We start from the raw sequence: 12003 nt of genomic DNA, 5'->3' as shown, positions 1-12003 counted from the left end.
ACACTGATGCTCCCTAGGGCCATTGTCTTCCAGGCACTTTGGTTCATGTTAGGGAACACAGATGTAAGAACAGACACCTCTGACAGAAGGAAATTGTGCTGTTTGCAGAAAATGGAGAACTGGAGATTTTCATGGTAAATAAGCCAGACTCGGGAAGATAAATAATGGACCCGTCTCTCATGTGTGGAATCTAGATTTTTTTTTAATGAAAATAGAAGAGATTGGCATATTTGGGGTGTGGATGGGATCATCAGAAGGTAAACATGAGTACGGTTGGAGCCCTATGTTCGAGGACAGTGATAACATAGTGAAACCCATTTGTAAAATCATCTTTTTTTTTAAAAAAGAAAAAGGCTTTTAGTTGAATCTTAAAAACCTTAGAAGACCTTAGTCTAATCTGACACCTGGAATTCCAAGGCCTGGCAAGACAAGAGCCGTTCTGAGGTATGAGAGTTCAGTTTACCAGAGAGCCAGAGAGACCAAAAGGCTTTTGTCCGTGTGCAACTGCAGGGTGCCTCCGGTGGAACATTCTAGGTCCCTTACCTCCTTTGCAGTTTTTGGAAACCTACATAGTTTTAGGAAGGCTCACTCGGGTGCAAGACCCACAATTGACCAGTAGGTGGCGGTGTATAATAAACAAACAGCGTCTTTAACAGAAACAAGGGGCACTAGGTCCTGGTATTTCAGGTCCATCACAGGTCTCTTCACTCTCACATGCCAGTGATTCTGGTGACAGCATGGGGAGGATTCGCAGGTTACCAGTTCAGAGGCAGCACCATCAGGAAACTAGCTCCTGGAAACGGCTGGTTTTGCTTTTGCTGACTTAAAGCAAGATTAAGTGGTCCCCAAGACCCAGACTGAGTCAGGGAAGGCATATAACACTTTCCCTCTCTTGAGAATTTGGGTATATGGAGTGGAATTCAAAGCAAAACAGCCCTCTCCTGTCCATGGTCCTTTTGTTTTTAGCTCTCCCTGCCTGGCTACCTGGAGTCTCTTGGTGGCTCGGAAGGGACAGAGCAGGGATCCAGGGACTATACTGGTGTGCTGGGAAGTAGGTACAGGAGGAAGGGTCCCTATTCTGGTCGGCTTCCTTGGACCTGGACACTGGCTCTACAATGTTCCAAGGAGAGCTAGGGGAGGAAAGATGTAACTGGGGAAGCTTGAAGAAAACATGGGAAGTATGGAGGGACAGGAGTGCCCGGGAGCGGGTGAGGGGGGTGTGGAGGGACAGGAGTGCCCGGGTGAGGGTGAGGGGGGTGTGGAGGGACGGGAGTACCCGGGTGAGAGTGTGCAGATCAGAAGAGGATTGTGAGGGAGTATGGAAGGAAGGTGTGGGTAGGTATTGGAAGGAAGTATGCTGAAGGTATGGGCCTCTTTCTGATCCATCTCATGGTGTCCCAGGAGAGTTACCAAACTCAGAACGCTGTGTATGAGACCGCAGTGTCTTCCTGGTATAGTGGTCAGCAGGGGGCACTGTGGTCTGCTAACAGCCTGGAGGTTGTGGCTGGCTCCTTTCTTCAATAGGCTGAAGATGACATGTCAGACCCATAGTTGGAGAGGGGCCAGTCCTGCCTAGCTCTATCCCACAAGTGGCCACTTCAGGGTGACACTGTCCTAGCTGGAGTCTGAAATTGATAATTGCAGGAAGCCCTATGTAGGGAGGGCCTAAGAAGGCCTCAAGCCCCTGACTCTAGACCACAGAGTGGCCAGGCTCCTGGGCAGGGGGTCTTGGTAGGTGCCCTGTTGAGCTCCCCTAAGCACACCCAGTCCCGGAAACAGTGAACTGAGATTGTAGTAATCTTGAAGTCAACTCGAGGATCTTGAAAAGAAAGAGAGAAAAAAAAAAACCTAACCACTTTGTATGACCTGGTGGAATGATAGACATCTTGCACTCTGCTAAACTCGGTCGACAGGACATTCTGGAGAAGTAGCCCTTGGCAGTGGCCAGAAGGGTGAGATGTTAACTGTCAAGCCCTGAAATCAAGCCTGAGGCATCTAACTTAATGGCGAGTGACTTTAGAGGGAGAAAAATCTCCAGAGAAGAGGATAAAGGATGAATGCACACGTTACCGAGGGGGCTCCAAGCTTCCAGCAGAGCACCACCAGTGAGATCTGTGGCTGCTAAACTGCCTGATCCAAACACGTGGGGCTGGGCCAACACACAGGAGCCTGCGGAGAGCAAGGCACTTGTGACACAGCTACCCGCAAGTCCTTATGCAGATTCTTGGGCCATATCTGGGGTATCCAAGTTTCTCCCCTCTACACCCAGACCCTACCCCTCTGCTGCCTGCATGGGTAGGGCAGTGGCCCAGAGGAGTCTGCCATTTGTCCTTTACCAGCTGTTTCTCCAGCTCCCTTCACCTCTGCACAGATGTTGCACAGCCAGTGCCCCAGAGGAGACCCCTAGTGTGCTTCTGTGGCAGAGGGCTGCCGCACGCTTCAGCTCTGTAGCCCTTGGAGCCTCTGTGGACTTATTGGTGCTTCATATTGTACAAAGATGATAGACTGTGCCAGGGTAATGCAATGCAAAATGGGTAGTTCTGGGCAATTCCCCATGATGCCAGGCTTCTGGCAGTCTCCCAAGCTGGTAAAACAAGAGGGTAGGAGTCTCCCACCCATGAGCTCCTCACATGGGAGCCGCCTAATGACAGCCTTCTGGGAGTGTCTGTCCCATGGAACAAGCTCACGGTGACCAGGGCAGCCTTCTGCAGACAGAGGTTCCAATTTTAAAGAAAAAACACAGGACTAGTGGCATGGCTCTGACAGTGCTTGTCTAGCACACATGGAGAGGACATGTGGTCATGGGTCCGATCCTTGGCACCCCATGAGCCAAGTATAAGGATCTACTCCATTAATTCTGACACTTAGGAGGTGGAGTCAGGCAGATGAGAATTCATAGAAATTTCTTGGTTACATAGTAAGATCCTGACTCAGGGCATAAAGGAAGGAGGCAAGGAAGGGAGGGAGGGAGGGGAGAGGAAGGAACTCCTTTTGTTTTTTCAAGACAGGGTTTCCCTGTATAGCCCCGGCTGTCCTGGAACTCGCTCTGTAGACCATGCTGGTCTGGAACTCAAAGATTCACCTGCCTCTGCCTCCCAAGTGCTGGGATTAAAGGCGTGCCACCACTGCCCAGCCTAGGAGGGAATTATTTGGGGACTGTCTCTAATATTCCATGCAAACTGTACACAGAGTGAGTAAGAAATCCCACCTACAATGTGGAAGACCAGGAGTAACATCCGGAGTTGTGACACATGCTTGCATTTGCGCGGTTGTGGGTGTGATGTGACCAACTACATCAAGCCCGGGCACTGACTCCCCTGCTACGACGGACTGCTGCCTGGAATCAACCCTTTATCTTTTAAGTCGATTCCTGTCCAGGCCTGAGAGTGGAGATCACTCACTACAGGGTGAGAGGCCACTTTAGTAACTGCTTTGAGCAGGCAGCAAAGGGCTTTTGTTTGAGACAGGGTCTCTGGCCTTGAATTCACAGAGATCTGCCTGCCTCTGCCTCCCAAGCTCAGGGATTAAAGGCGTGCACCATTGTACTGGCCGGAAAGCCCCAAATCTAAGATGTTGCTCATCTTTTGGAAAACAGCTGTGGATTTTTTGAGACAGGACAGCATCCAGAAAAAGATCATGTGGCAGGCAGCGCCTCTCTCGTTCACTGGCTCCCATGGCTGTCAGCCTGTGGGACCTTGTAAGGCTTCAGAATATGTTCTAGGCCACTTTGCTACACCCGCAGATGTTTGGTGAGAGGGGAACCTTGCAGAAGCTTCTAGAGAAACAGCCAAGCATCCCCACTCGGGGCCCACATCCATGGCAAACAGTAGTACTATTTACCGAGTATTTCTGGGAAAATGAGTGCAAAGCGCAGGCGATGCCGTGCAAATTGCCAGGACACAGAACATTAGCAACATGGAGCATTTAATGAGTCTAGGAAGAGAGGAATGAGTTTCAGGAAAATGTCACTTGCGGCAATGTAAACAGGCTTCTCATATCTCCCTGTGCTGGGGACTTGTTTCAGTCTCCTGCTATAACCAGAGCTGTGATTCTGGAGAGAGATCGGGTTCTCCAGACGGAGAGAGGGGAGACTGAGCCGGGGGACAGAGGGGTTGCTGTGAGTTTCAAATCCACTGAGGCCGGCCGGATGGGATCTCAGTGGCGTTGGGTGGAAATTAAAACTCTGTGCCCAGTGTACTTCCCTGAGCAGCATTTGCTGTAATCTCAATGCTTGTGCCCCTACCTCCCCATTCATACTCTAAGTGGTGGTAGAGAAGATGGGACCGTAAGGCATAATGAAATCATGAGGGAGGGTCAAGCCCTCCTGGCTGGAGTCAGTGGCTAAAAATACTAAGGAGGCTTGACACCCCCAATTCAATCCCCAGGGCCCGCACAGCCCCTTAAAATATCCGAGGCTGGAGAGATGTCAATGGTTGAGAGCACTGGCTGCTTTTGCATGGACACAGGTTCAATTCCTAGCACCTACATGTTGGCTCATAAATATCTAAACTCCAATTCCAGGATATCCCACACCCTTTTCTGGCCTCTGAGGGTACCAGGCATGCATGTGGTGTCCAGACATGCAGGCAGACAAAACTCCCACACACATAAGATGAATGAATTTTATAAATAAATAGGAATCCCTGGTAACACTCCACTGAGGAGGCCACACCCACCACATGGGCTTGTCAGTCTTTGGATTCTCTGAGAAGCCCGCAGGTGCCGTGCTTTCTTGTAAACATCTCTCTCTTGCCGGGCGGTGGTGGTGCACGCCTTTAATCCCAGCACTCGGGAGGCAGAGGCAGGCGGATCTCTGTGAGTTCGAGGCCGGGCTGGACCGATAGCCTCCGAAATGATACAGAGAAACCCTGTCTCGTAAAAACCAAAAAAAAAAAAAAAATCTCTCTCTTAATCCTCATGCTTAAGCCTACACTAAAATACCTCTATCAAACCCCAACTTTGTTTCATTAGAAAAAATGAGACCCAAGAATCCACTATTTGAGAACCAGCAGAGAGCCTAAAAACTAGAAAGCAGCTAGCCCTCCCCAGACAGCGGTCCGCCCTCCCCATTGGTAGTCCCTAAACTTTGCTTCCTAGCCTCCAGTTCTAAGAGCCAAACCCTGCTGTGCTGCTCAGTTGGTGGTACCTTGCTTTAGCTGCCATACAGACCAAGATGGAGGATGGTGTCTTGTTAAGGTGTGAAAGGTGAGGGCCAAGATCACCCAATGCATCCCTATCTCAGGCAGCTTTGCCGCTCCTGCCCCTCTTGCGGCTGGACCACAGATGGCCCTTGTCCAGGTGGCTCCGATCGGCTCTGCCCAAAGCTGCCTCTGCAGCAGCTCAGCGTATGGCCCAGGAAAGGCTAGAAAGCTGTTGGCTACAGGATGCTTTCCTATCCTTCTTCCTCTGCAGTGCCCGACAGCATCATCACCAAGGCTCTGGCTGAGCGTCTGAGCCAACAAGACTGCCTCCAGAAAGGTTGGGTGCTGCACGGCTTCCCAAGAGACCTGGACCAGGCACGGATGCTGACCTCTATGGGCTACAGTCCCAACAGGTGAGCTGCTTTCCCAGAGCCCCAGGCCCTCCCAGGGCCATGGCAATCTTCTTCCCACCGGGGACTCTGGTGACGGTGGTGTGCCACCAATAGTTTCTAGTGCACCAAAGGCGTGTGCCACCCCATCCCCCACGCATCCCACTGCATTTGCCCAGTGAGCTCAGAGTCCTGCTGCAGGCTGTGGATTTGAGTTCTAGTTAATGTTGCTCTGGCTCTGTCCATGTGCACGGCCTGGCCTTTGACATTCTTAGGTCCACTTTCTGGTTCCCATGTCTATTCCCCCAACACTACCACACTAGTGAGCTGCTTGAGGGTGTGTGTGTGTGTGTGTGTGTGTGTGTGTGTGTGTGTGTGTGTGTGTGTGTGTGTGTGTTGCTGGTTCTCTTTCCACCTTGACGTGGCTTCTGGGGAGCAAACTCAGGCTGCCAGGCTTATGTCATGCTGTCTTGCTGGTGCTAGTCACTTTAGTTTTGTGACATATTTCAACACACTATAGGGCATTGCCTTCTTACTGCACTTTATTGGATGTATTGTACCAGGTGGCATGTATTGTTTTACATTTGAAGAGGGAAAGCTCCCGTGGGAATTCCAAGTGGGATTGCATTGACTTACCAACTGATCTGCTGCACCCTAGCATGGTAGAGACAGGTCCAGCACTCTCCTGGGGTGCATGCTCTGAATTCTAAGCAAATTCTAAGCCCATTTCTAGACGGGACATTGTCTGTTCTTGATGTTGGAGATGTCAGGATGAGTTGGTTGTGTCTGTTTTACTTTTCTATGGTTTTTTTTTAAGAGAACAGGGAAGGCATTGTTTCTTGCTTTTTATTTTTTAAAAGATATATTTATTTATGTGTACAGTATTCTGCCTGCACACCAGAAGAGGGCACATTAGCAATGGTTGTGAGTCACCACGTAGTTGCTGGCAATGCAACTTGGGCCAGTGCTCTTCACCTCTGAGCATCTCTGCAGCCCCTTTTCTCGCTTTTTAATTTGTTCTCTGGCCGCTTGCAGAACTTCCTCTGAGTGTCTGCACTTGTGGCTCTCAGTTTTTCCAGGTGGAGGTGATGGCGCCCCATCTACAATTACTTACCTTTGCCTCTTTCCCATTGCAGTCTTAGTGTTTCCCTCTTTCCCATTTAATTAGCATGAAAACGGTTACATTTCACTATGTCGTTTTCATCAAAGTTTTTGTTGATTCTCTTTCTTGACTCTTCTCCGTCCCCTGCCTCATTTGTCCTTCCCACTTCCTTGTCACCTGTGTCCTAATGCCCTGCCCCCACCCTTCCTCAGCACCTGTTTTCCCCCGGTGTTCACTCACACACATTCACTTCCACACCACACGTTCACTTACACGCACACGCTCTCTTACATATACACATATGAGCATTAAAAGGGAATCTGAATCTGGATGAGAACATGTGATTTTTATCTTTCTGAGTCTGTGTCACTCACTTTACCAATTCACCCATTTTCCTGAGAATTTCATAACTTCATTTCCCTTTTATTTGTTGTGTTTATGTACCACATTTTTACTACCCACACATCAGTTGATGACGTCTTTGCTATTGTGAACAGAGCAGAGAGAAACATGGGTGTGCACATATCTCTGTGGTGGATACAGAGTCCTTTGGGGCTTTGTCTTGTGGGAGCTATGATTTTCATTTCCTGAGAAGCCTCTGTACTGATTTCCACAATGGCTACACTAGTTTACAGTCACTCTAGCAGTGAGTAAGTGGTCCTTTTTTCCCACATTGAATTGAAAGTCTCTACCCAGGCTGGGCATGACAGTGTACACCTTTATTCCCTGCACTCAGGAGGCAGAAACAGTTGCATCTCTGAATTTGAGACAAGTCTTGTCTACATAGCGAGTAATTCTGTACAACAAAGCTGAAGACAACCTACAGAATAGAAAAACAAAATTGCCAGTTATACTTTAGACAGGCATTTACACACGCACACACATTTAAAAATTAAATTTTAAAAAAGAGCAGGGTTATCCTGGGCTACATGGGTGAGTCCAAAATAATCATATGAGCCCTCAAAGCCTTGAGAACAGAAGAGGAAGTGATGGAAAGGCAGGACAAGGGGAGGACCAGAATTGCCACTGCTGCCTTGAAGATTGGGGGTCCCTGGAAATTCTAGATTAATTCCACAGCGTCAGTGAGCTCCAGGGGAGAGCCACCACCCCAACACAGGCAGATCCTGATGCACAGAGGTTGCCTCAGCATTCCTGAGCAATTAAGGTTGTTAGGATAGCAATGGGAAACTGACAAACCTCTGGGCACACATGGAGGTCAGAAGACGACTAGTGGGAAGAGTTCTCTCCTTCAGCCATGGAGATCCCAGCTCAGGTCATCAGGCAAGCGCCTTTATCCACTGAGCCTCTCACTGGCCCTTTAACGTTTTTATTTCATTCATTTCTCTCTCTCTCTCTCTCTCTCTCTCTCTCTCTCTCTCTCTCTCTCACTTATGGAGTGTGTGTGTGTGTGAGACCTCTAAATTTTTAATTGTTTATTCTAAGGCTAATTGTTTAATACCTACTTGCAACAGTGTATAATTAAGACTTCAAGTCATGTCACTAAACATATGGTCTAAGTAAAATATGTTCATTTCATGTTCAGATCTGTACCCTGCCCTCCTGGTGTTTGCTGTTCACAGTTGTCTGCCTGCAAACCCTTAAGAATCGAGAGGTTTGCCGGGGGTTGGTGGCTCACGCCTTTAATACCAGCACTCGGGAGGCAGAGGCAGGCGGATCTCTGTGAGTTCGAGGCCAGCCTGGTCATCGAGTTCCAGGACAGCCTCCAAAACAATACAGAGAAACCCTGTCTCTAAAAACAAAACAAAACAAAAAAAGAATCAAGAGGTTTGTTAACTTCTCATTGGCATCTCATTTCTTTCCCTGTTGCTTTGCTTTTAGGACTGGAGTACCCCAACTCCTCCACCCCCAAGTCACTCCCCAGCCCTGTTATGTAAGTCAGGGTCACTATGCAGCCTCAAACTCGCTGTCTCCTGGGTTGCAGGTCACACACGGCCAAACCTGGCAGCATGGCTTTTCTGTTGGTTTTTATTGTTTCATATGGCTTTTGCCTTACCTGTTTTCGTGGTGTGCTGGTGTGTTGGGTACTTCTCTGGTCACTGGTCACTAAGGGAGGAAGGATTTCTTTTTTCTCCATGGCTTGGAGGGCCACTATATGGCTGCTAAGTACCTTGGGCTTGGGCAGGGCATGATATGGGTAGGAACATGTGCTGGGAGTTGTCTTTACTGCCTGCGACCTAGAACCTGGTATAATCTTGAAAGGCACACCCCCAGTGACCTTTCCCCCCCAACTAGGCCCCACCTCCTAAAGTTCTCAGCCCCTGCCCCAACAGTGCCACCTGCTGGGGATCAAGTGAACAACATGCGGCCTGCAAAGACATTTCCAATTCAAAGAACACCCTGATGCAGGGTCTCGTGGATCTTGGGCTGCCCTAGAACTCACTGAATAGCTGAAGGTGACCTTGGATTCCTTATCCTCCTGTCTCTGCCTTCCGAGGTGCTGGGATTGTAGACATGCCCCTCCATGTCTAGTCTACGTGGTTGAACCTAGGGCTTCATATGTGCTAGGCAAGCATGTTAGCAGCTGAGCCCCAGCCCAGTCCCACCAGCCTTAATAACTGTGGGGAACCAGCAAGCCCTGGCCAAAGAGCAGTAAGTAAGTACCCAAGCGTAGTTACCCCAGAAGGGAGCCGCCCCAGCGGGACTCAGCTCTCTGCTTCCTTTCTTCCCATTTCCCCTCGGTTAATTCTCGTACCCAGAGCTTCAGAAGCCCCAGCCAGAGAGGCTCAGCCACCGTCCTAGAGATTTCTGTCTTGCTGTGGTAGCAACACATGACCGAACATAAATTAGGGAGGGAAGTGTTTTCCTTACATGTCCTGATCGTAGTTGATCGTCCATCATTGAGGGAAGTCAGGGTGGGAACTCAACAGGGACATGGAGGAATGCAGTTTACTGGCTTACTCAGCCTGCTTTCTTATAGAACCCAGGACCACCTGCCCAAGGGTTGGTACCACGGTAGTGGGCTGGGCCTGCCTGCATCAGTTAACAATCAGGAAAAATGTCACCCAGACATGGCCACAGACAAGTCTGATGGAGGCATTTCCTCAGTGCAGTCCCTTCTCCCAGGACTGGGAGACTTCAGCTTGTGTGTCATTGCTGCAGGCTGCCAGCATGGCCTCCCTCTCAGGTGATCACACAGAAATAACGGTGGGAGACAGGGCAAGGATGAACTACAGCACACTGTGGAGGACACACTGGGGAGGTCCAGCCACCTCATGGTCCCCTTGGGGTACTTGCATGAGCTTTTGGATTAAGTAGAAGGAGAATGAGGGCACAAGAGGTTGCATAATTTGTCAGCCCTGGTGCAGGGGTGCCTCTGGCCATCATTATGTCACCTCGGGTCCTACAATGTGGCCAGATAAGCTTAACCTGGCTCCTTAGGCTGACCTGCCCTCCCCCACCCCATGCAGCCACTGCAAACAGTTGATCTCTTGGGGGCATGGTCTGCCCCATGAAGCTCTGCTGTTCCTGGAGTCCAAGGGTGACGGCAGCCTCAGGACAGTGACTCTCCCTGCAGAGGCCCACGGGATCTGGAACAGAACGCTGTAAAAGCTGACAGTAAATCGTCTTAGTTACTAGTGTCTTTGTATCTTCCGCCTTGAAGGGGATGAGACAGGTGAGGTAGACCGACCACGACTAACATGCTTTTACGGAACCAAGAAGCAGACTGGCCCAAAGTAAGGGAGACAGACGTAGGACATGGGCAGACACCAGGTTCTCACACTGGTCCTCATCATTTGCCAGCAGTGGGAAGCGCCTGCAGCATGACGACCTCCATTTCCCACTGGCCATTTCTCTTTGCACCTGTGTGTTGTTTGGTATGGGGCCCCTTATGTTCCTATGTGAATTGGATTCTCTCTAGGTCGCCTGAGCTGTTGGCTGTCTGGAGCCTTCCTTGCTAGCGCTAAGGGAAGTCTTGCCTTTCTTCTGAATTGGAGTTGCCTTCTTAGTACCTCTCTCCCTCCCTTCCTCTGTCCCTCCTCTTCCTCTGCTACCCTCCTTCATAGACGTCAGCTTTCTCTCTCTCTCACCTTCAATTCACTGACACCTTCCTTCCACCCTCTCCTGACACCAGCTCTCTCTCTCTCTCCCTCCACCCTCTCCTGACACCAGCTCTCCCTCTCTCTCCCTCCACCCTCTCCTGACACCAGCTCTCCCTCTCTCTCCCAGATCCATTCATGGACACTGGCCTTTACCCTGTCTCGAATTTTGAGTGTAGGGAGACAGAGACAAATGCCTCCTGGGATATTTGTGTGCCAGTCTGTTACACGGGCTGTTATCATGATCTTCTTTGGTTAAGATTTACTTTCTAGGACTATGACAATTTTCTGTTCCCCACAAAGTCCTCTGTGGAGTCAGATTGAGTCATGATCACCAGCTGTTTACATAGTTCAGCTTTCATATTTATCAGTTCTCACCCATCTTCCATTTGAATGGATTATATGGAGTCATTTTTGGCAGGGCATGTAAACGCTCAGCTTTGCATCCTTAAGTATGTCTCTGTATTACCTTCCTGTAAACAACATCTGGCTGAGTTCTTTGATCGAACCCCGCACACACCCTACACACACACCAGCATCCTAAACCATCCTGCCTCTGACATCTTGGGGGGCTGAGGTCCTGAGGATGTAAGGATATCATTCCCTCCGCCCGCATCCCTTCTCCTCTCCCTCCCACCTTCCCTCTCCTCCTCTTCTCCCATGTCTATTTCCCATCTTCCCATCCTTCCTCCTACTCTCCCTCCCCTCCCTCCCTCCTTCTCTTCCATCTTCCCTCCCTCTCTTTCCCTTCTTTCTTACACCTTAAGCCACCTTCCCCTCTGACCGGAGGCACTGGCTGCTTCCCACCCACGGTGCTCGTGAATACTTCCTTGGCCGTTTGCTTGTTGTCTTCCTTCTGTCTAGAGTGATGAGCACATCTGGCACTTGCCTCTCCCAGCCTGTCCTTTTCTTCTCTATTGCTCTCTCTCTGCTGCTGGGTTTGCTCCTTCTCATCATCTCTGATTTCTTACTTCCACGGGCCTGCCCTCTCTACCGCACTCTGAGCAGCCTGATCAGGTTTTGTCTAAAATGCCCTTGTGTTTTGAAGAGTGCTTCTTCATCCACAGTGCGTCCATTGCCTTTTTCTTTACTTCCGTCACTTTCCGAGACTCTCCTGTCTCTAAGATGATGAGAAGAAAGCTGACACAGTGAAGAGGAAATCCCCCAGGGGATACCAGAAGCTTCTAGAACTGAAGAAGTAGCCATGAGAAGGAGCCTTATATAGACTTCCCGCAGAAGGTGTGGCCACATTAGAGGCCAGTCTTCCCATCTCAAAAGATCTGGATTAAAACTGTCTTCCTACCACAAAGAGC

At 49.7% G+C, this 12003-nt stretch overlaps 1 protein-coding gene across 2 annotated transcripts in view; it reads left to right on the top strand.

Annotated features, from left to right (window-relative positions):
- The window catches only part of Ak8 (adenylate kinase 8), a 106644-nt gene that overhangs the window by 58649 nt on the left and 35992 nt on the right, over nt 1–12003 (top strand). For both annotated transcript variants that reach the window (XM_040745133.1, XM_040745134.1), the window contains exon 11: nt 5413–5554. In XM_040745133.1, the coding sequence (XP_040601067.1) occupies nt 5413–5554 (142 nt within the window). The remainder of the gene's footprint in view (nt 1–5412; nt 5555–12003) is intronic.

The sequence above is a fragment of the Mesocricetus auratus genome, unplaced genomic scaffold (genome assembly GCF_017639785.1).
Source record: "Mesocricetus auratus isolate SY011 unplaced genomic scaffold, BCM_Maur_2.0 Super-Scaffold_100004, whole genome shotgun sequence".
In the NCBI taxonomy this organism is placed as follows: domain Eukaryota; kingdom Metazoa; phylum Chordata; class Mammalia; order Rodentia; family Cricetidae; genus Mesocricetus; species Mesocricetus auratus.
The sequence above is the reverse complement of the archived record's forward strand: the minus strand, read 5'-3'. Positions and strand labels throughout refer to the sequence as shown.